This window comes from Oncorhynchus clarkii, chromosome 9, assembly GCF_045791955.1.
Source record: "Oncorhynchus clarkii lewisi isolate Uvic-CL-2024 chromosome 9, UVic_Ocla_1.0, whole genome shotgun sequence".
In the NCBI taxonomy this organism is placed as follows: Eukaryota; Metazoa; Chordata; class Actinopteri; order Salmoniformes; family Salmonidae; genus Oncorhynchus; species Oncorhynchus clarkii.
The window spans coordinates 71,019,944-71,042,090 of record NC_092155.1 but is presented as its reverse complement, the minus strand read 5'-3'; the positions used below and the strand labels follow the sequence as shown (position 1 = coordinate 71,042,090).

The 22,147-nt window shown below is 47.7% G+C and overlaps 1 protein-coding gene across 4 annotated transcripts in view; it reads right to left on the bottom strand.

The window, feature by feature from the left end:
- Positions 1-1,875: 1,875 nt before the first annotated feature.
- The window catches only part of LOC139416894 (tensin-2-like), a 56,670-nt gene continuing 36,398 nt past the window's right edge, over positions 1,876-22,147 (bottom strand). For all 4 annotated transcript variants that reach the window (XM_071166056.1, XM_071166054.1, XM_071166055.1 and 1 more), the window contains exons 7-28: positions 16,042-16,225; positions 15,214-15,264; positions 14,997-15,119; positions 14,636-14,700; positions 14,306-14,389; positions 12,790-12,902; positions 12,341-12,401; positions 12,112-12,187; positions 11,831-11,960; positions 11,399-11,464; positions 11,175-11,291; positions 9,542-11,044; positions 9,255-9,417; positions 7,063-9,131; positions 6,836-6,967; positions 6,627-6,722; positions 6,300-6,377; positions 5,300-5,380; positions 4,947-5,115; positions 4,653-4,721; positions 3,486-3,515; positions 1,876-2,894 (exon numbers count right to left, since the gene is read on the bottom strand). In XM_071166056.1, the coding sequence (XP_071022157.1) occupies positions 2,753-2,894; positions 3,486-3,515; positions 4,653-4,721; positions 4,947-5,115; positions 5,300-5,380; positions 6,300-6,377; positions 6,627-6,722; positions 6,836-6,967; positions 7,063-9,131; positions 9,255-9,417; positions 9,542-11,044; positions 11,175-11,291; positions 11,399-11,464; positions 11,831-11,960; positions 12,112-12,187; positions 12,341-12,401; positions 12,790-12,902; positions 14,306-14,389; positions 14,636-14,700; positions 14,997-15,119; positions 15,214-15,264; positions 16,042-16,203 (5,580 nt within the window). In that variant the 5' untranslated portion in view covers positions 16,204-16,225 and the 3' untranslated portion in view covers positions 1,876-2,752. The remainder of the gene's footprint in view (positions 2,895-3,485; positions 3,516-4,652; positions 4,722-4,946; positions 5,116-5,299; positions 5,381-6,299; positions 6,378-6,626; positions 6,723-6,835; positions 6,968-7,062; positions 9,132-9,254; positions 9,418-9,541; positions 11,045-11,174; positions 11,292-11,398; positions 11,465-11,830; positions 11,961-12,111; positions 12,188-12,340; positions 12,402-12,789; positions 12,903-14,305; positions 14,390-14,635; positions 14,701-14,996; positions 15,120-15,213; positions 15,265-16,041; positions 16,226-22,147) is intronic.

Below are 22,147 nucleotides of genomic sequence, written 5' to 3'. Positions count from 1 at the left end.
TACCCTAACCCCTAGCCTCCACACATGACCATATCTGTACCCTAACCCCTAGCCTCCACACATTACTATATCTGTACCCTAACCCCTAGCCTCCACACATTACCCTAACCCCTAGCCTCCACACATTACCATATCTGTACCCTAACCCCTAGCCTCCACACATTACCATATATGTACCCTAACCCCGACACATTACCATATCTGTACTCTAACCCCTAGCCTCCACACATTACCATATATGTACCCTAACCCCTAGCCTCCATACATTACCCTAACCCCTAGTCTCCACACATTACCCTAAACCCTAGCCTCACACATTACCATATATGTACCCTAACCCCTAGCCTCCATACATTACCCTAACCCCTAGCCTCCACACATTACCATATCTGTGCCCTCACCCCTAGCTTCCATCACATTACCATATCTGTGCCCTAGCCCTTAGCCTCCACCACATTACCATATCTGTACCTTAGCACCTACATACATTACCATATCTGTGCCCTCACCCCTAGCCTCCATCACATTACCATATCTGTGCCCTAACCCCTAGCCTCCACCACATTACCATATCTGTACCCTAGCCCCTAGCCTCCACACATTACCCTAACCCCTAGCCTCCACACATTACTATATCTGTACCCTAACCCCTAGCCTCCACACATTACCCTAACCCCTAGCCTCCACACATTACCATATCTGTACCCTAACCCCTAGCCTCCACCACATTACCATATCTGTGCCCTAGCCCTTAGCCTCCACCACATTACCATATCTGTGCCCTAGCCCCTAGCCTCCACCACATTACCATATCTGTGCCCTAGCCCTTAGCCTCCACCACATTACCATATCTGTGCCCTAGCCTCCACCACATTACCATATCTGTGCCCTAACCCCTAGCCTCCACCACATTACCATATCTGTGCCCTAACTCCTAGCCTCCACACACATTGATACCCTAACCACATACACTTTGTCGCTTGCACATTACAAATAGACGTTTCTCACTTTTACTTTTTACTGTAGCATAACATACCCTGCTGTAGTCTACTGTAGCCTAATGTAATCTACTATAGCCTAATGTAGTCTACTGTAGCCTAATGTAGTCAGTCTAATGCAGGCTACTGTAGTCTGCTGTAATCTACTGTAGTCTACTGTAATCTACTGTAGCCTAATGTAGTCTACTGTAGCCTAATGTAGTCAGTCTAATGCAGCCTACTGTAGTCTGCTGTAATCTACTGCAGTCTACTATAATCTACTGTAGCCTAATGTAGTCTACTGTAGCCTAATGTAGTCAGTCTAATGCAGCCTACTGTAGTCTGCTGTAATCTACTGTAGCCTAACATACCCTTCTGTACCCTAATGTAGTCAGTGTACTGTAGCCTACTGTAGTCTACTGTAGTCTACTGTAGCCTACTGTAATCTACTGTAGCCTACTGTAATCTACTGTAGCCTAGTAGCCTAATGTAGTCATACTGTAGCCTACTGTAGTCTACTGTCGCCTAATGTAATATACTGTAGCCTAATGTAGTCAGTCTACTGTAGCCTACTGTAGTCTACTGAGCCTAATGTAGTCAGTCTACTGTAGCCTAATGTAGTCAGGCTACTGTAGCCTACTGTAATCTACTGTAGCCTAATCAGTCTACAGTCTACTGTAGCCTACTGTAGTCTACTGTAGCCTAATGTAGTCAGTCTACTGTAGCCAACTGTAATCTACTGTAGCCTAATGTAGTCAGTCTACTGTAGCCTACTGTAATCTACTGTAGCCTAATGTAGTCAGTCTACTGTAGCCTACTGTAATCTACTGTAGCCTAATGTAGTCAGTCTACAGTAGCCTACTGTAGTCTACTGTAGCCTAATGTAGTCAGTCTACTGTAGCCTACTGTAATCTACTGTAGCCTAATGTAGTCAGTCTACTGTAGCCTACTGTAATCTACTGTAGCCTAATGTAGTCAGTCTACTGTAGCCTACTGTAATCTACTGTAGCCTAATGTAGTCAGTCTACTGTAGCCTACTGTAATCTACTGTAGCCTAATGTAGTCAGTCTACAGTAGCCTACTGTAGTCTACTGTAGCCTAATGTAGTCAGTCTACTGTAGCCTACTGTAATCTACTGTAGCCTAATGTAGTCAGTCTACTGTAGCCTACTGTAATCTACTGTAGCCTAATGTAGTCAGTCTACTGTAGCCTACTGTAATCTACTGTAGCCTAATGTAGTCAGTCTACTGTAGCCTACTGTAATCTACTGTAGCCTAATGTAGCCTACTGTAATCTACTGTAGCCTAATGTAGCCTACTGTAATCTACTGTAGCCCAATGTAGCCTACTGTAGCCTACTGTAGCCTGCTGTAGGACTATATCATCTTATACATTGTGTTTGACTTACACTTATGATTGTCAAAGGGAGAGTGACAGGGTTGAGGCAAGATCTTTGGTAGACTAGGCTACTTATTGATACCGTAGATTACTGACTAACAAGTGACAACAAAGCTTTGGTATCTCGAAGGCAACTATCAATGGCGGCATTATAGACATTAGAATATAAACAACGATTACGTTTAGATTATAATTCAAAATGGCAGTCGTGTTTAAAATGTTGAGCCTTTGGGGTCCAAACTCAGTCTTTGAAAAGATGCCACCACCACTGGCGCTTTATGGGTCTGTAAAGCATTTCTGTAGCCTCCTGATTCTCTTTAGGAGTTGTGACAGTGTTGTTGTGGTGACAGGTCATTGGCTGGGTCCTTTTCTGTCTCTCTACCTGCGCTGCGGCCCTAACATCACCTTGTTGATGAAGTTGACGATGGCTGAGGCAGGCTGCTCCGGGTCGAGCTCGGCAAACAGATGACACACATTCTCTGCCATGCTGCCTGGCTTCTTGGCTACAAACCCAAACACCCTATTGAACAGGAGGAGGAGGAGGAGAAAGAGAGGGGAAAGGAAAGAGATAGAGGGGGGAGAAATACACACTTACTAAGACATGGTGATGCCCATTCTTACTGGTTTGATATGACGACTGAGACCTCTTTGATCAACTCTTGAGAAGGAAACAGGGTGAGACTAAAGTATGGGCCAGGTAATTACAGTTACTGTAGTAGAAGGTACGACCTGGAAGGATAATATTTGCCTTGTTCAACCATCCTGATCTCACAAGCTTCCATTCTGTTTCGCCCTCTCAGATTCAGTGAAGGGAAACGAGAGACCAACGTTCAGGATGGTGGATCACGTTAGCATAATACCTCCTAAGCTAAAATACAATATATTTTTTAAAATCATCAAACCCCACAGATTTCGTAAATTGGCATAAAACAGGAACTGTGAGCATAGATATTTGTGAACATGAATTTGAGACTGTGTTCATGATCCACAGATATTTACCGGGATGACGGCCAAGGCACAGAAGAAATAAGATGCCATGCAGGTAATCAAACATTGTCAACACACATTAAGTGCTCCAAAACCAACATGTCCAGACACGTAGAGCACTTACTTAGAAGTTGTGCTGTCTGAGTTAGTCCACCTGAAGCAAAGAGACAGACAGAGCTCTCAAACAAGCACAGAGGCATAGGTACAGCTTACGTTCACAGCCAAGGCCTGCAATACCCAGTTATACACATACCACACACTCTCTCCATCTCACATGCACACACTCTCTCCATCTCACACACTCGTGCACGCACACACACTCGCACGCACGCACGCACGCACACACACACACACACACACACACGCACACACTCTCTCCATCTCACACACTCGTGCACGCACACACACTCGCACGCACGCACGCACGCACACACACACACACACACACACACACACTCTCTCCATCTCACACACTCGTGCACGCACACACACTCGCACACACGCACGCACGCACACACACACACACACACACACACACACACACACACACACACACACACACACACACACACACACACACACACACACAGACACAATTCAAGCTCATACAGATCCATGCACAGGTTTACAGCAAGATGAATGAAATATGGTGATGATTGAAATGCCTGTATTCTCTTATTTAAATGGATGGTGTAGATACACTGTGTGGTCAGAATGTTTCCATTATATTAAGGATATAGTACTGATGTAATACTGTGTGGTCAGAAAGTTTCCATTATATTGAGGATATAGTACTGATGTAATACTGTGTGGTCAGAATGTTTCCATTATATTGAGGATATAGTACTGATGTAATACTGTGTGGTCAGAAAGTTTCCATTATATTGAGGATATAGTACTGATGTAATACTGTGTGGTCAGAATGTTTCCATTATATTGAGGATATAGTACTGATGTAATACTGTGTGGTCAGAATGTTTCCATTATATTGAGGATATAGTACTGATGTAATACTGTGTGGTCAGAATGTTTCCTTATATTGAGGCTATAGTACTGATGTAATACTGTGTGGTCAGAATGTTTCCATTATATTGAGGATATAGTACTGATGTAATACTGTGTGGTCAGAATGTTTCCATTATATTGAGGCTATAGTACTGATGTGATACTGCCTGGCACTGGTTTCAATAACATCTCAGTCTTCAGTAGGATCTACAGCCTATCTGTCATATCTGGGTTGACCGTGGTTGTGATTAGGTTGTGGTCTGTGCTGGCTGGCTCCAGTGCCCACCTCCTGTCCTGGGGGTCGATGCTGCTGAAGGTCACACTATTGACTGGGTAGTGTCTCCTGAAGAACACCCTATAGATAGATAAATAGATAGATAGACAGACAGACAGACAGACAGACAGACAGACAGACCATTCAGTGTGACCATTGATATCCCAAACATCTCCACTAATCTACCACAATACATCCATGCAAACCTTTCTTCCAATTTTCTTTACTTATCGCTAATGATATACTGAACATGGGTGATGGGCCTCAGAAATTTAGGCAATATGAACTGGTCAGTGGTCATGTTACCTGCGTTGGCTGTCGGTCAGTGTGATGCCCTGTGAGGACACTTTGAAGTGGACCACTGTGGCCGCTGGCCGGGGGTTCTGTGCCAGGGTGGCTCCGGTTGCTCTGGAGATGGCCTGGGGTCCGGTCAGTGACTCAGTCTCCACAGAGTTCAGGTAAAGCACATTACAGGCTGGAGAAGAGAGGGGGTGGGGCGGGACAGTTACCACTCAGACAAACAGGGATGTAACGATGGGGATCACTTCAGAGCACTGTGGTGATCGTAGATGTCACACACAACAGGGTCTCTCACCAACAACAGCAGGAATGCAGCCATTAGTGATTGAACATTATGATAACTGATTCATGGAACTCACCTGCACCCTGTTTGAGCAGGTCTGAAGCTGTGCTCATGTTACTAGCAGTCGACTGCAGCTCTTGCATTTCTCCAATGGGATCTACAACACGGAGATGCAAACAAGAGGGCATCATATACTTTGTCTCCATCAGGAGGGCATGGCTGGAAATGTTCCCACCAGGCCAGAAGTCAGTAATTATTTGCATTTTCAGCACAAATTGTCTCGTGATTTGATTGTGAGAGGGTACTTAGCATCAATGGTTATAAAACTGCTTATTTTACTTAGGTGTGGACTGGTTCTTTAGTAGGCTAACTCATTACAGTCTATAATGGGTTGTTGGGATGTTGAGTGTCAGTAGGCTAACTCATTACAGTCCATCATGGGTTGTTGGAATGTTGAGTGTCAGTAGGCTAACTCATTACAGTCCATAATGGGTTGTTGGGATGTTGAGTGTCAGTAGGCCAACTCATTACAGTCCATAATGGGTTGTTGGGATGTTGAGTGTCAGTAGGCTAACTCATTACAGTCCATAATGGGTTGTTGGGATGTTGAGTGTCAGTAGGCCAACTCATTACAGCCCATAACGGGTTGTTGGGATGTTGAGTGTCAGTAGGCTAACTCATTACAGCCCATAATGGGTTGTTGGGATGTTGAGTGTCAGTAGGCTAACTCATTACAGCCCATAATGGGTTGTTGGGATGTTGAGTGTCAGTAGGCTAACTCATTACAGCCCATAATGGGTTGTTGGGATGTTGAGTGTCAGTAGGCCAACTCATTACAGTCCATAATGGGTTGTTGGGATGTTGAGTGTCAGTAGGCTAACTCATTACAGCCCATAATGGGTTGTTGGGATGTTGAGTGTCAGTAGGCTAACTCATTACAGTCCATCATGGGTTGTTGAGATGTTGAGTGTCAGTAGGCTAACTCATTACAGTACATAATGGGTTGTTGGGATGTTGAGTGTCAGTAGGCCAACTCATTACAGTCCATAATGGGTTGTCTGGATGTTGCTGCTGACCTTTCTCTGGGATCCGTAGGGAACAGGGCAAAGAGATGGGAGTGATGGAGTGCTGGTATACTAACGCAGACAAACTCCCTGTGGAACACGCACGTACACACACACACAACACACACACAACACACACACACACACACACACACACACACACACACACACACACACACACACACACACACACACACACACACACACACACACACACACACACAATTAGACTAAAATCTCCATTGGGCAGAACAACTATAGAACATATCACTTGAAATGACTGAAAACGAACAATGTAGCCCAAAACGGAGAGCATCCTATTCATTATGAACAACTCACCAAAGTGGGGCTCATTCTGACACCCTTTGATCTTCACTCCACGGGGGCCCGTCTCAATCAGGAAGTGTCGCACCAGCTGCTCCAATGGATCGACCACTGTGTGTGTGTGTTACAGGGAGAACATTACTAGCTAGCAGAAATTGAAGTGCTTTGTGTTGAAGAAATCTAGGTGGTTGAGACGTAGGCAAGGGGCAGTCGTTGAGTCATACCTCTGCTGCTGGGGTTGTTGAGGTTAGCGGGCGGGGTGGCCACTTTCAGCGCCAGGCCATAGGCTCCCTGGAAGGAGTTGCTGTCCCGGATAAGAAAGGCCCCTGGTTCTCTCTCCTTCAGCGCAGCTATGGCTACAGGAATAGAGAAAATAGACATGAAAAAGGTTCATACATATTGCATAACAGTCTGCTTCCTTTATGAAAAGTAAAACGGAAACTGAGGTTACCTTGGTCCCTGGAGATGCCAGGCTTGTACCAGAAGCGTGAGTTGTCCTGGACAAACGTAACACTGACTCTGCCTGCCATCTCACTCTCCAGAGATAGCATTCCCTCTCCTTGGCCTGCAGGGGGCGCCATCTCCCCCACCGTTGGAGAGAAGGTGACATGGTGCTGTGAGGGGGTTGGCCTCAGGGTCCTCAACCCGCAATTAGGCGACCCTGGCTGTGCAGACTGACCCTGTTTCTCTGGGAGTGGGCACTGGGGGATGGTGACAGCAGTGTAGCTCAAGTATGGCACATGTGGGTCTGATGGGGGATAGCAGCCGGTGGCAGAGATGGGGAATGTGGGGGTGGTGTGTACCTCAGGGGCTGGAGAGTGCCCGCTGGTGCTGCCCTCCATGCCAGGGTAGTGCTGCAGGGGTCCTGGGGGCTCAGTGACCAGCATCAACCTCCGGCCCAGGGTGGCGAAGCCGGGAACAGGAGGCTCTGAGGAGTGGGACCCCTCCAGACTGCTGATGGGAGGCTGGGGGGAGGAAGGGGCCGAGGTGAGGGTGGAGCTGGATTTAGGGACCTCTGTGGTCAGTTTCCTGAGTGGACATGCTCCAGGTACAGGGTTGGGGGACTGGAACTGGGGCTGGGCAACAGGAGGCAGTACAGCAGTCTCTGTAGGATGGATGGTCTTTGGACCAGTTAGGCTAGCTTTCTCAGTGGGTGTCTGAGTGGGCGTAGCATGGTGGCAGTGGTTGCTGGGCTGGCTGGTTGTAGTTGAGGGTGAAGATGTAGCAATGTAGTTCTGGGGCTGGTGGGGTGAAGATGTAGCACTGTGGTTCTGGGGCTGGTGGGGTGAAGATGTAGCACTGTGGTTCTGGGGCTGGTGGGGAGAAGATGTAGCGCTGTGGTTCTGGGGCTGGTGGGGTGAAGATGTAGCGCTGTGGTTCTGGGGCTGGTGGGGTGAAGATGTAGCGCTGTGGTTCTGGGGCTGGTGGGGTGAAGATGTAGCACTGTGGTTCTGGGGCTGGTGGGGTGAAGATGTAGCACTGTGGTTCTGGGGCTGGTGGGGTGAAGATGTAGCACTGTGGTTCTGGGGCTGGTGGGGTGAAGATGTAGCACTGTGGTTCTGGGGCTGGTGGGGTGAAGATGTAGTACTGTGGTTCTGGGGCTGGTGGGGAGAAGATGTAGCGCTGTAGTTCTGGGGCTGGTGGGGTGAAGATGTAGCACTGTGGTTCTGGGGCTGGTGGGGTGAAGGTGTAGCACTGTGGTTCTGGGGCTGGTGGGGTGAAGATGTAGCACTGTGGTTCTGGGGCTGGTAGGGTGAAGATGTAGCACTGTGGTTCTGGGGCTGGTGGGGTGAAGATGTAGCGCTGTGGTTCTGGGGCTGGTGGGGTGAAGATGTAGCGCTGTGGTTCTGGGGCTGGTGGGGTGAAGATGTAGCACTGTGGTTCTGGGGCTGGTGGGGTGAAGATGTAGCACTGTGGTTCTGGGGCTGGTAGGGTGAAGATGTAGCACTGTGGTTCTGGGGCTGGTGGGGTGAAGATGTAGCACTGTGGTTCTGGGGCTGGTAGGGTGAAGATGTAGCACTGTGGTTCTGGGGCTGGTGGGGTGAAGTTGTAGCACTGTGGTTCTGGGGCTGGTGGGGTGAAGTTGTAGCACTGTGGTTCTGGGGCTGGTGGGGTGAAGGTGTAGCACTGTGGTTCTGGGGCTGGTGGGGTGAAGATGTAGCACTGTGGTTCTGGGACTGGTAGGGTGAAGATGTAGCGCTGTGGTTCTGGGGCTGGTAGGGTGAAGATGTAGCACTGTGGTTCTGGGGCTGGTAGGGTGAAGATGTAGCACTGTGGTTCTGGGGCTGGTAAGGTGAGGGTGGTTGTGTTGCTGTCAGTCTGGTCCAGTGGCTGTTGGGTTGGGTGGGGGAAGGTGTGGGTGTCACGGATGTAGACTGTAAAGGGTCAGGGATGTGTTGCTGGTTGACCTGCAACCTCTGAGCAGCAGCACTGCGGGGCCTATCCTGAGACTGGACAGACTCACAGTCACTGTTGACTATGTCAGTCGATCCAACTAGTGAGTGCACACCTAGACTGAGGCTGAAACAAACAGAAAGTCATATTAAAGAGGTATGCAATATATTCTTACATGTAATGTTGGAATGTTTAATTTCTGATATGTGACTTTTGCAGATGTTAAAAAGAAGACAGCAGAATAGGCACCTTTCTTGTGTGCACAGAGGGCTGCTGGTGAGAACAGGGGTGGGCGGCCTAGAGAGGTCAGAGGGCGTGGAACACCGGACATCTCTTGAAGGATGCATCCTCTTGAAGGAACCCTGGGAGATGTGGTCCCGCCAACTCACGTTCTCACTCATCCCCCTTCCATCTTATGGAAGACAGCGAACAGAGAGAATGACTTTATGTGACAGAACTGTCAGTTGAATAATGATTTCCTACATTGGTTTAAATGTATTTCATGAAATCATCTTATACAGTGGGGGTTGTCTCACCTGTCTGGCTCTCAGATGGGTACTGCTGAGTGTGAGCTTCGGGGTGGTGGTCTGCTGGCCCTCTGGTGTGGCTGCAGGGGCCTGACAGGGTGGAGGGAGGGGGCTGAGGGGAGGTGGACTCAGACTGGTAACCTGAGGCATAACCCCTGCTCTCAGAGGGGGAGGGCTGGTAGTGGGAGCAGAGGCAGACCTGGTGCGGGGTCTGGTAGCCACTGCTGCTGCTGCTGCTGTACTTCAGGTCCAGGTGGGCGTGGCCGTGGGAGCGAGACGCCTCTGGGTACGCAGGGTGGCCAGACGGCAGAGGGTCAAAGGTGAAGGCAGGTAACTCGTGGTCCTGAAGCCTGTAGGCCCTCCGGTGCCAATAGTCGGCCTTTCTCTCCCTCTCCCATTGGAGCTCTGCCTCCCTGTCTCTCTCCCAATGCAGTGACACCTCCCTGCCTCTTCTCAGTCCCCCTGCCTCCCTCTCCCAGTGCATCTCTGCCCCTCTAGGCAGCTCAGACTCCCTTACTCTCCTTAGCCCTGCTTCCCGATGCTTCAGTTCTGCCTCTCTGTCCCAGTGGAAGCTCTCTCCTCGCTCCAGCCGCAGGCCGTGGAAGGCTGAATCCTCCCTCCTGATGAGGCAGTCCCGGCAGGGGCAGCCAGGGGGCGGCATGCCGTCCAGCAGCAGCATATCTTGGTAGGACCCGGAGGACTTGGGGTGGTGAGGGTGATGGTGGGTATGTGAGGGAGGGTGGTGGTACGGACCATAGTCATCACTTCTACAGAGCAGGCGCCCGGGTTGAAGGGTGTGGAGGTGAGAGGTCAGGTCCTGGGATGGATAGGGGCACAGAGAGGGGTGACGAGAGGGTCCCTCACGGTGCAGGTAGTGTGGAGGGCCCTGTTGGCGGTTCCATACCAGGTCAGGGGGAGGCAGGGCCTGATGGGGGTGAGGGTGTGGGCTGTAGTGCTGACACAGGTCCATATGTGAGGGGACGGTGGCAGGGTTAGTCAAGGGCGGTGACCCAGGGTGGCCATTGGTGCCCGGAGCTCTGTCCCGGTAGTAGCCGCTGGACATGAGGTGGAGTCGGTCACAGCCGGGCTCGGCACAGCGCTGGGAGTGGTAGCCCACCCGGCAAGAACAGGAGCGGTCGAGCCTCAGGGTGCTTGTATGCTCAGACGACAAGTCCCCATCGTCCAGGATGGCAGTCTCCCTCTCTCTGTCCAGGCCGTCCCTCTCCCCCTCGATGCCCCCCAGCAGTCGGTCCAGGTCCTCTCTCTCCTGCCGGGTGGGTGGCGGGAGCCCTCGGGACTCCTCTGGACGCTCTGGGAGGGCAGACGAGTGGCCGGAGTGAGTGAGAGAGTCAGAGCTGGGAGAGAGCAGCTGGCTCTGACTGGGCCTCTCCTCGCTGGTGCCTGCTGGACTGCCATTGGTGGAGGTCAGGGAGCCAGAGCCTGGGGCTGAGAGACGCTTCTTTATCTGGGCGTACAGACTTCCGTCCACTGGACCCCTGGTGTGGGCTATGTCTGAGAGGGGGAGAGAGAGCAGAGATTTAACATAGCTTCAGAGTACAGTATCATCAGCACAGTATTAACTGCGGGCTGAATGTATTATTGAGAGTGTCTCCCTGGTTCTCTGTACTGCTCTGTACTGTACCATCGAGGCTGTCTTGATAGCGCTGGTTGAAGTTCTCATAGGAGTCCCAGCGCACCACTGGGTCAGCTGTGTTGTAGTCCACTGTGACAGCAGGGTCATTTCTCTGGTACTCACGCCCTGAGGAGAGAGTTCATGTTATTAGACACGTGATCAAACACATCAATACAAACTTGTTATTGTGTTCCCTGGCACTGTTACACTGTAAATGCATAGTTCAAACAAACCTTTCATTTTCTCTGGTCCAGAGGAGAAGACAAACTCCACAGTGGCATCCGAGGGAAATCGTTCATCTGAGAAAATAAATTGTACTGTTTTCCTTTCAATTCTGTCAGTACTTATCCGATTGGGATCATTACTGCCACATAATCCCCTTGTGCTTTTTCAATACAGAGCACAACTTGTCAGCTGGGAGTAATTTAACATTTCACAGAATTAGGAAATATACAATGAAGCAATGGACCACCACACATACTGTGTTGTTGAGGGATCGATTCATTTTGACACATCTGCTGCATACAGGCATTTCTACTGAGCACTTCCCTTAACCACCATGTTGAATAGACAAGCTTTATTGTTCCACACTGACCTAACAAAACAGATACCTCAGGTCCTGAACAGAGAGACCCCCCCCCTCCCAGAACCCCACTAGTTCCTACCAGTACAGGCCTCATCCAACTCCCCCTTGCCGAACCATAGCTGTGCCCCGTGGATGGTGCAGGTGTGGAACTGCAGTCTGAACACTGTGTCCCTCTCTGCACCCTGTGCCCGTCTGTGGTAACACTTCACCTGCAGGGAGAGACAGAGAGGTAGAGAGGGAACAGAGCAACAGAAGAAGGAGAGAAGAATCATACTTAATGGACTGCCAGTGGCAAGGCGGTGACTTCACTTGAGAAAAAAAGTGGACTAGTCTAATGGCCAGACAGATGGTCTCACTCACCATGATGTCTCCCTTCAGCAGCAGTGCAGGCTCAATGGTCACACACAGTCTTCTGCCTACAGAACCCTTCAAGTCACTGTGGACAGACAACACACAACATATGAATACAAATAGACACACACAAGGACAAATAGGCCTAAAGACACATCCTGTCCGAGTTAGAGATTTGTATTTTCTGTCAGTGGTGTTGGTTGATAATACTGTAAGACACGAAGTGATGCAGACTCACTATATCCCTGATGTATAGACCAGCTGCATGGACTGGTAGATCTTCAGGAAGGGGAAGTAACCTGGGCAACGATAAAGAGAGGCGGTGTTCAGTGTTACATAGTGGAATGTGCTGACTGTCTCTGTCTCTATCCGTCAAACAATTCAAGATAAACAGCCCAGTGTGTAGGTGGAGGGTGAATTTGACCATCTGAAAACACTGCTATCATTCACAGGGCCATATCTCAGAGCCTTCTGTACAGACAGGCCTTCACAGACACACACACACACCTGGCACATTCACGCACTAGCACGCACGCACACACACACACACACACACACCACGGTCTCTACTGTAAAGACAGACTGAGACAGACTCAGCACCCGAGTGTAGTGGTCTAATGTGAGGATGGGATGAGCCAACTGTCAGTCAGGGGAAACAAGTGTGTGGTGCCCCTCGCACGGCCTCACCTCCTTTGCCCTGGAAGTTAGGAAGCGTGGGGATGAGGACCTGGTGGAGGAGTAGCAGACTGCTGTTCATCTTGATCGCCCCAGAGAGGAGCCCCCCAAAGTAGTAGATATACCTGAGAGAGAGAGAGAGAGAGAGAGATAGAGAGGGAGGGAGGGAGGGCAGCATGAGAGAGAGAGAGAGAGAGAGGGAAGTGGGAGAGAGAGGGATGGAGGGAGGGAGGGAGGGATGGATGGAGTGAGGTCAGCGTGAGAGAGAGAGAGGGGGAAGAGGGAGTGAGAGAGATAGAGGGAGGGAGGGAGGGCAGTGTGAGAGAGAGAGAGAGAGAGAGAGAGGGAGAGAGAGAGAGAGAGAGAGAGAGAGAGAGAGAGAGATAGAGAGGGAGGGAGGGATGGATGGAGGGATGGAGGGAGGGCAGTGTGAGAGAGAGCGAGAGAGAGGGAAGAGAGAGAGGGAGGGAGGGCAGTGTGAGAGAGAGAGAGAGAGAGAGAGGGAGAGAGAGAGAGAGAGATAGAGAGGGAGGGAGGGATGGAGGGAGGGCAGTGTGAGAGAGAGCGAGAGAGAGGGAAGAGAGAGAGGGATGGAGGGAGGGAGGGCAGCGTGAGAGAGAGAGAGAGAGGGAGAGAGGGAGGGTGGGCAGCGTGAGAGAGAGAGAGAGAGAGAGAGAGAGAGAGAGAGAGAGAGAGAGAGAGAGAAGAGAGAGAGAGATAGAGAGGGAAGAGTGAGAGAGAGAGCGAGAGAGAGAGAGATAGAGAGGGAGGGAGGGAGGGCAGCGTGAGAGAGAGAGCGAGAGAGAGAGAGAGACAGAGAGAGAGAGAGGGAGGGCTGGGTGATTTGTAAGCATACATCACAAAAGACAACATCAAATCAAATAAAACGACACTGAATGTAGGTGAAAAGGATGCATGAAGTAATATATACACTGAGTATACCAAACAGGAACACCTCCCCTTTTGCCCTCAGAACAGCCTCAATTCGGTTAGGCATGGACTCTACAAGGTGTCAAAAGCGTTCCACAGGGATGTTGGCCCATGTTGACTCCCAGTGCTGCAACAGTTGTGTCAAGTTGGCTGGAAGTCCTTTGGGTGGTGGACCATTCTTGATACCCACAGGAAACTGTTGAGCATGAAAAATCCAGCAGCGTTGCAGTTGTTGACATAGACCGCTATGCCTGGCACCTACTACCATACCCCGTTCAAAGGCACTTAAGTGTTTTGTCTTGCCCATTCACCCCCTGAATGGCACAAATACACAGTCCGCGTCTTAACCTGTCTCCTCCCCTTCATTTACACTGATTAAAGTGGATTTAACATCAATAACGGATCATAGCTTTCAGCTGGATACACCTGGTCCGTCTATGTCATGGAAAGAGCACGTGTTCTTAATGTTTTGTATACTCAGTGTCTACCGGAGAGAAAGGGATGGGAAGGAAGAGGGAAGAGCGAGAGAGACATACAGACATTTACAGCACTTGTTGGTTAGTGATATAGACAACATGGACAACAAGACGGTGCTTACCTGTTTTGGGACGGTTGGAGGGAGGAAGATACCTTATCCTCGCAGAACTTCCTCATGGCCAGGGTGCTGAGGGCCTGGTCTGCCCTGCTCAAACACAAAAAAACACAGAATTAAAGTGACACACCGCACAACAAGAATACACACTTCACGTAGAGAATTATACAACATTTACATAACTTTCCCATAATGGACAAGACCAGGCTCACTAAGAGCCAGAAGTACATGAATGCAGCTGGCTTGAGCCAAAGAACAAGCCAGTTTCCACTACTACAGCCCTAAACCATGCTCAGTGTGGAAACTGTGGCTTTGGATGCGGGACAGGACACTCACCCTGCAGAGATCTTGCTGTAGTGCATGTAGGCTGCAATAATCACTCCTGTTTTGCCCTTGTTGCCCTGAAGGAGAAAGATCAGTGCCAAAAGAACGTGAAGTCCCAACGGTTTTTAGCCCCGGGCTTGAGGAACGGATTATTATTGTTTTAAAGACACAAATGTCACTACCCCTACAAGATCTCATAGCAATTTCAACATTTCACAGTGAAAAGATACAAAGATGACTTACTGCACTGATCAAAGAGCATCTGTGAGTGAAATACATGAGTCATCTATGTGAAGCCAGCAGCCCCTAAAAGCCCTTAAAAACAACAAAACTACCCTTTAAAACCTAGTCAGAAGCAAGCCTGAACCCTGACCTTGCAGTGCAGGACCACCACATGCTGGGGGTCGGAGGTCAGCCACGTCTCCATGGCCTTACACATGGCACAGATCTTGTCCAGGGGAGGGGCATGGAAGTCAGGCCAGCCGAAGTCAAGGACCTGGACCACATGGGAAAATAGTGAGGAAAAGTACATTAATATACTTAGCCTTAGAAACTGATACAGTATTGATACAGAAAATCTAAAATGATACCTTTGGATTCATGCGGGTGATGTCATGGTGTCGTTCAGAGAGGTTGAAGAGCTGAAAGGAAAATGGATATTCAAATGAATGATGTGTGTTCAACCAGCCCAGCAAGCAGAGGCGTCATGCCCATAGGGGGCACAGGAGCACGTGCCCCCTCAGATTAGTCTTTTAATTAAAAAATAATAAATAAAATAATAATATTTTTTGGTTTATTTTGTTGTTGTTGTTTCTCTGTAATACTACTAGCCACCTAGCCATTTTATTAAGTTGTCTTTAGCTAACCCAGCTAGGATCCGAATCTCCCAACCTCATCTCCCAATTAGCTACCAAGAATCCATTTCAGGCTATCAATCAAGTTAGAGTAGCTAGCTTGTCTGCTGGCAAGGTTGGTAGACTTTAGAAAAGCAAGCAATTACTAAATGTACTGAATAAGACAAACATTTATTTCAACCTTTTATCCAGATTTTAGCAGGGATGCAGAGAAGCATATTTAGTTTATTTTAAAAAAATAACCAAGAGGATACAGACAGCTCAAGAGAGATGCTAAGCTTGATGTTTCTTTGGCATAGAATTAAACATTATGATTATGGCTTTAGATTGCAGGAAAAGGTTGTTTCAATTGTTTGAAAGATTCTCAAACTTTCGAAAAGGGGGTCCCAGCCCCCCGCCGGACCCCCCCCCCCCCATATGAAAGCATCACTGAGTGTATGGCTACTTTCCAATATCCATACCAGCATACCACTTAGAATGCATTCCTTCATATTAAGTGCTAGGTTGGTATTGTGGATATTGGAAGCCCATGTCTACATCAGCGGCAGGAAGTACTGTACTCACCAGGAACTTGTCCTGGTGCTTGGACCTGAGCATGGCGGTCACCTCCTTGAGGTTGAGACGGTAGCGCTGCTCGTCCAGCAGAGGGGGGAAGAACACAGAGATGATCCCCTCGGTGATGTAGGTCAGGTCAAAGTCATAATGACGCTCCATGACTCTCTCCATCACACGGTCCACACTGATACTCCTAATCAGGGAGATTGCTGGGATTTATGCTGTGGTCTATAGATTTATGTTCTGTTACTGCTTTGAGCTCTAAAACAACCCTGAAAACGTACATTTTCAGTCTCCCTTATATTAATTAACCCAGCTTTCACCAAACTAGGGGTCGCGACTGATTTGAATAATGGGGTCAAGAGAGAAACTCTGAAAAATATGTAATGCGATGAGGTGGAGAATGAGATGAGGTGGAGAATGGCAGGAGGTGGAGAATGAGATGAGGTGGAGAATGAGATGAGGTGGAGCATGAGAAGAGGTGGAGAATGAGATGAGGTGCTTCTACACCTGCATTGCTTGCTGTTTGGGGTTTTAGGCTGGGTTTCTGTACTTTGAGATATCAGCTGATGTACAAAGGGCTATATAAATACATTTGATTTTGATTTGATTTGAGGTGGAGAATGAGATGAGGTGGAGAATGAGATGAAGTAGAGAATGAGATGAGGTGGAGAATGAGATGAGGTGGAGAATGACAGGAGGTGGAGAATGAGATGAGGTGGAGAATGACAGGAGGTGGAGAATGGCAGGAGGTGGAGAATGAGATGAGGTAGAGAATGAAATGAGGTGGAGAATAGCAGGAGGTGGAGAATGACAGGAGGTGGAGAATGACAAGAGGTGGAGAATGAGATAAGGTGGAGAATGACAGGAGGTGGAGAATGAGTTGAGGTGGAGAATGAGATGAGGTGGAGAATGAGATGAGGTGGAGAATGACAGGAGGTGGAGAATGAGTTGAGGTGGAGAATGACAGGAGGTGGAGATTGACAAGAGGTGGAGAATGAGATAAGGTGGAGAATGACAGGAGGTGGAGAATGAGTTGAGGTGGAGAATGACAGGAGGTGGAGATTGACAAGAGGTGGAGAATGAGATAAGGTGGAGAATGACAGGAGGTGGAGAATGAGTTGAGGTGGAGAATGACAGGATGTGGAGAATGAGATGAGGTGGAGAATGACAGGAGGTGGAGAATGAGATAAGGTGGAGAATGACAGGAGGTGGAGAATGAGATGAGATGAGGTGGAGAATGACAGGAGGTGGAGAATGAGATGAGATGAGGTGGAGAATGACAGGAGGTGGAGATTGACAAGAGGTGGAGAATGAGATAAGGTGGAGAATGAGAGGAGGTGGAGAATGAGAGGGATAAAAGAAGGAGTGAGAACATAGAAACAGAGAGAGAGCGAGAGCGGGGAGAAGACAAATGAAGAGAATAAAAAGGAGTAGGAGTACATCCTCTTCCTCCTCATCATAATGCTACAGTACATCCTCTTCCTCCTCATCATAATGCTACAGTACATCCTCTTCCTCCTCATCATAATGCTACAGTACATAATCATCTCCCTCCTCTTCCTCCTCCTCATCCCCCTCCTCATCATAATGCTACAGTACATCCTCCTCCTCATCATAATGCTACAGTACATCCTCTTCCTCCTCATCATAATGCTACAGTACATCCTCTTCCTCCTCATCATAATGCTACAGTACATAATCATCTCCCTCCTCTTCCTCCTCCTCATCCCCCTCCTCATCATAATGCTACAGTACATCCTCCTCCTCCTCATCATAATGCTACAGTACATCCTCTTCCTCCTCATCATAATGCTACAGTACATCCTCCTCCTCCTCATCATAATGCTACAGTACATCCTCTTCCTCCTCATCATAATGCTACAGTACATCCTCTTCCTCCTCATCATAATGCTACAGTACATCCTCTTCCTCCTCATCATAATGCTACAGTACATCCTCTTCCTCCTCATCATAATGCTACAGTACATCCTCTTCCTCCTCATCATAATGCTACAGTACATCCTCTTCCTCCTCATCATAATGCTACAGTACATCCTCTTCCTCCTCATCATAATGCTACAGTACATAATCATCCCCCTCCTCATCATAATGCTACAGTACATCCTCTTCCTCCTCATCATAATGCTACAGTACATCCTCTTCCTCCTCATCATAATGCTACAGTACATCCTCTTCCTCCTCATCATAATGCTACAGTACATCCTCTTCCTCCTCATCATAATGCTACAGTACATCCTCTTCCTCCTCATCATAATGCTACAGTACATCCTCTTCCTCCTCATCATAATGCTACAGTACATCCTCTTCCTCCTCATCATAATGCTACAGTACATCCTCTTCCTCCTCATCATAATGCTACAGTACATCCTCTTCCTCCTCATCATAATGCTACAGTACATCCTCTTCCTCCTCATCATAATGCTACAGTACATCCTCTTCCTCCTCATCATAATGCTACAGTACATCCCCCTCCTCATCATAATGCTACAGTACATCCTCTTCCTCCTCATCATAATGCTACAGTACATCCTCTTCCTCCTCATCATAATGCTACAGTACATCCTCTTCCTCCTCATCATAATGCTACAGTACATCCCCCTCCTCATCATAATGCTACAGTACATCCCCCTCCTCATCATAATGCTACAGTACATCCTCTTCCTCCTCATCATAATGCTACAGTACATCCTCCTCCTCATCATAATGCTACAGTACATCCTCTTCCTCCTCATCATAATGCTACAGTACATCCTCTTCCTCCTCATCATAATGCTACAGTACATCAATCATCCCCCTCCTCATCCTCCTCCTCATCATAATGCTACAGTACATCCTCTTCCTCCTCATCATAATGCTACAGTACATCCTCCTCCTCCTCATCATAATGCTACAGTACATCCTCTTCCTCCTCATCATAATGCTACAGTACATCCTCTTCCTCCTCATCATAATGCTACAGTACATCCTCTTCCTCCTCATCATAATGCTACAGTACATAATCATCCCCCTCCTCATCATAATGCTACAGTACATAATCATCCCCCTCCTCATCATAATGCTACAGTACATCCTCCTCCTCATCATAATGCTACAGTACATCCTCTTCCTCCTCATCATAATGCTACAGTACATCCTCTTCCTCCTCATCATAATGCTACAGTACATAATCATCCCCCTCCTCATCATAATGCTACAGTACATAATCATCCCCCTCCTCATCATAATGCTACAGTACATCCTCTTCCTCCTCATCATAATGCTACAGTACATCCTCTTCCTCCTCATCATAATGCTACAGTACATCCTCTTCCTCCTCATCATAATGCTACAGTACATAATCATCCCCCTCCTCATCATAATGCTACAGTACATAATCATCCCCCTCCTCATCATAATGCTACAGTACATAATCATCCCCCTCCTCATCATAATGCTACAGTACATAATCATCCCCCTCATCATCATAATGCTACAGTACATCCTCTTCCTCCTCATCATAATGCTACAGTACATCCTCTTCCTCCTCATCATAATGCTACAGTACATAATCATCCCCCTCCTCATCATAACGCTACAGTACATAATCATCCCCCTCCTCATCATAATGCTACAGTACATAATCATCCCCCTCCTCATCATAATGCTACAGTACATCCTCTTCCTCCTCATCATAATGCTACAGTACATAATCATCCCCCTCCTCATCATAATGCTACAGTACATCCTCCTCCTCATCATAATGCTACAGTACATCCTCCTCCTCATCATAATGCTACAGTACATAATCATCCCCCTCCTCATCATAATGCTACAGTACATCCTCTTCCTCCTCATCATAATGCTACAGTACATAATCATCCCCCTCCTCATCATAATGCTACAGTACATCCTCTTCCTCCTCATCATAATGCTACAGTACATAATCATCCCCCTCCTCATCATAATGCTACAGTACATCCTCTTCCTCCTCATCATAATGCTACAGTACATCCTCTTCCTCCTCTTCCTCCTCCTCATCATAATGCTACAGTACATAATCATCTCCCTCCTCTTCCTCCTCCTCCTCATCATAATGCTACAGTACATAATCATCCCCCTCCTCATCATAATGCTACAGTACATCCTCTTCCTCCTCATCATAATGCTACAGTACATAATCATCCCCCTCCTCATCATAATGCTACAGTACATAATCATCCCCCTCCTCATCATAATGCTACAGTACATCCTCTTCCTCCTCATCATAATGCTACAGTACATAATCATCCCCCTCCTCATCATAATGCTACAGTACATCCTCTTCCTCCTCATCATAATGCTACAGTACATAATCATCCCCCTCCTCATCATAATGCTACAGTACATCCTCTTCCTCCTCATCATAATGCTACAGTACATAATCATCCCCCTCCTCATCATAATGCTACAGTACATAATCATCCCCCTCCTCATCATAATGCTACAGTACATCCTCTTCCTCCTCATCATAATGCTACAGTACATAATCATCCCCCTCCTCATCATAATGCTACAGTACATCCTCTTCCTCCTCATCATAATGCTACAGTACATCCTCTTCCTCCTCATCATAATGCTACAGTACATAATCATCCCCCTCCTCATCATAATGCTACAGTACATCCTCTTCCTCCTCATCATAATGCTACAGTACATAATCATCCCCCTCCTCATCATAATGCTACAGTACATCCTCTTCCTCCTCATCATAATGCTACAGTACATCCTCTTCCTCCTCTTCCTCCTCCTCATCATAATGCTACAGTACATAATCATCTCCCTCCTCTTCCTCCTCCTCCTCATCATAATGCTACAGTACATAATCATCCCCCTCCTCATCATAATGCTACAGTACATCCTCTTCCTCCTCATCCTAATGCTACAGTACATAATCATCCCCCTCCTCATCATAATGCTACAGTACATCCTCTTCCTCCTCATCATAATGCTACAGTACATAATCATCCCCCTCCTCATCATAATGCTACAGTACATAATCATCCCCCTCCTCATCATAATGCTACAGTACATCCTCTTCCTCCTCATCATAATGCTACAGTACATCCTCTTCCTCCTCATCATAATGCTACAGTACATCCTCTTCCTCCTCATCATAATGCTACAGTACATCCTCTTCCTCCTCATAATGCTACAGTACATAATCATCCCCCTCCTCATCATAATGCTACAGTACATCCTCTTCCTCCTCATCATAATGCTACAGTACATCCCCCTCCTCATCATAATGCTACAGTACATAATCATCCCCCTCCTCATCATAATGCTACAGTACATCCTCTTCCTCCTCATCATAATGCTACAGTACATCCTCTTCCTCCTCATCATAATGCTACAGTACATCCTCTTCCTCCTCATCATAATGCTACAGTACATCCTCTTCCTCCTCATCATAATGCTACAGTACATCCTCTTCCTCCTCATCATAATGCTACAGTACATCCTCTTCCTCCTCATCATAATGCTACAGTACATCCTCCTCCTCCTCATCATAATGCTACAGTACATCCTCCTCCTCATCATAATGCTACAGTACATCCTCCTCTTCATCATAATGCTACAGTACATCCTCTTCCTCCTCATCATAATGCTACAGTACATCCTCTTCCTCCTCATCATAATGCTACAGTACATCCTCTTCCTCCTCATCATAATGCTACAGTACATCCTCTTCCTCCTCATCATAATGCTACAGTACATCCTCTTCCTCCTCATCATAATGCTACAGTACATCCTCCTCCTCATCATAATGCTACAGTACATCCTCCTCCTCATCATAATGCTACAGTACATCCTCTTCCTCCTCATCATAATGCTACAGTACATAATCATCTCCCTCCTCTTCATAATGCTACAGTACATAATCATCTCCCTCCTCTTCATAATGCTACAGTACATCCTCTTCCTCCTCATCATAATGCTACAGTACATCCTCTTCCTCCTCATCATAATGCTACAGTACATCCTCTTCCTCCTCATCATAATGCTACAGTACATAATCATCTCCCTCCTCCTCCTCTCCTTCCTCCTCCTCATCCCCCTCCTCATCATAATG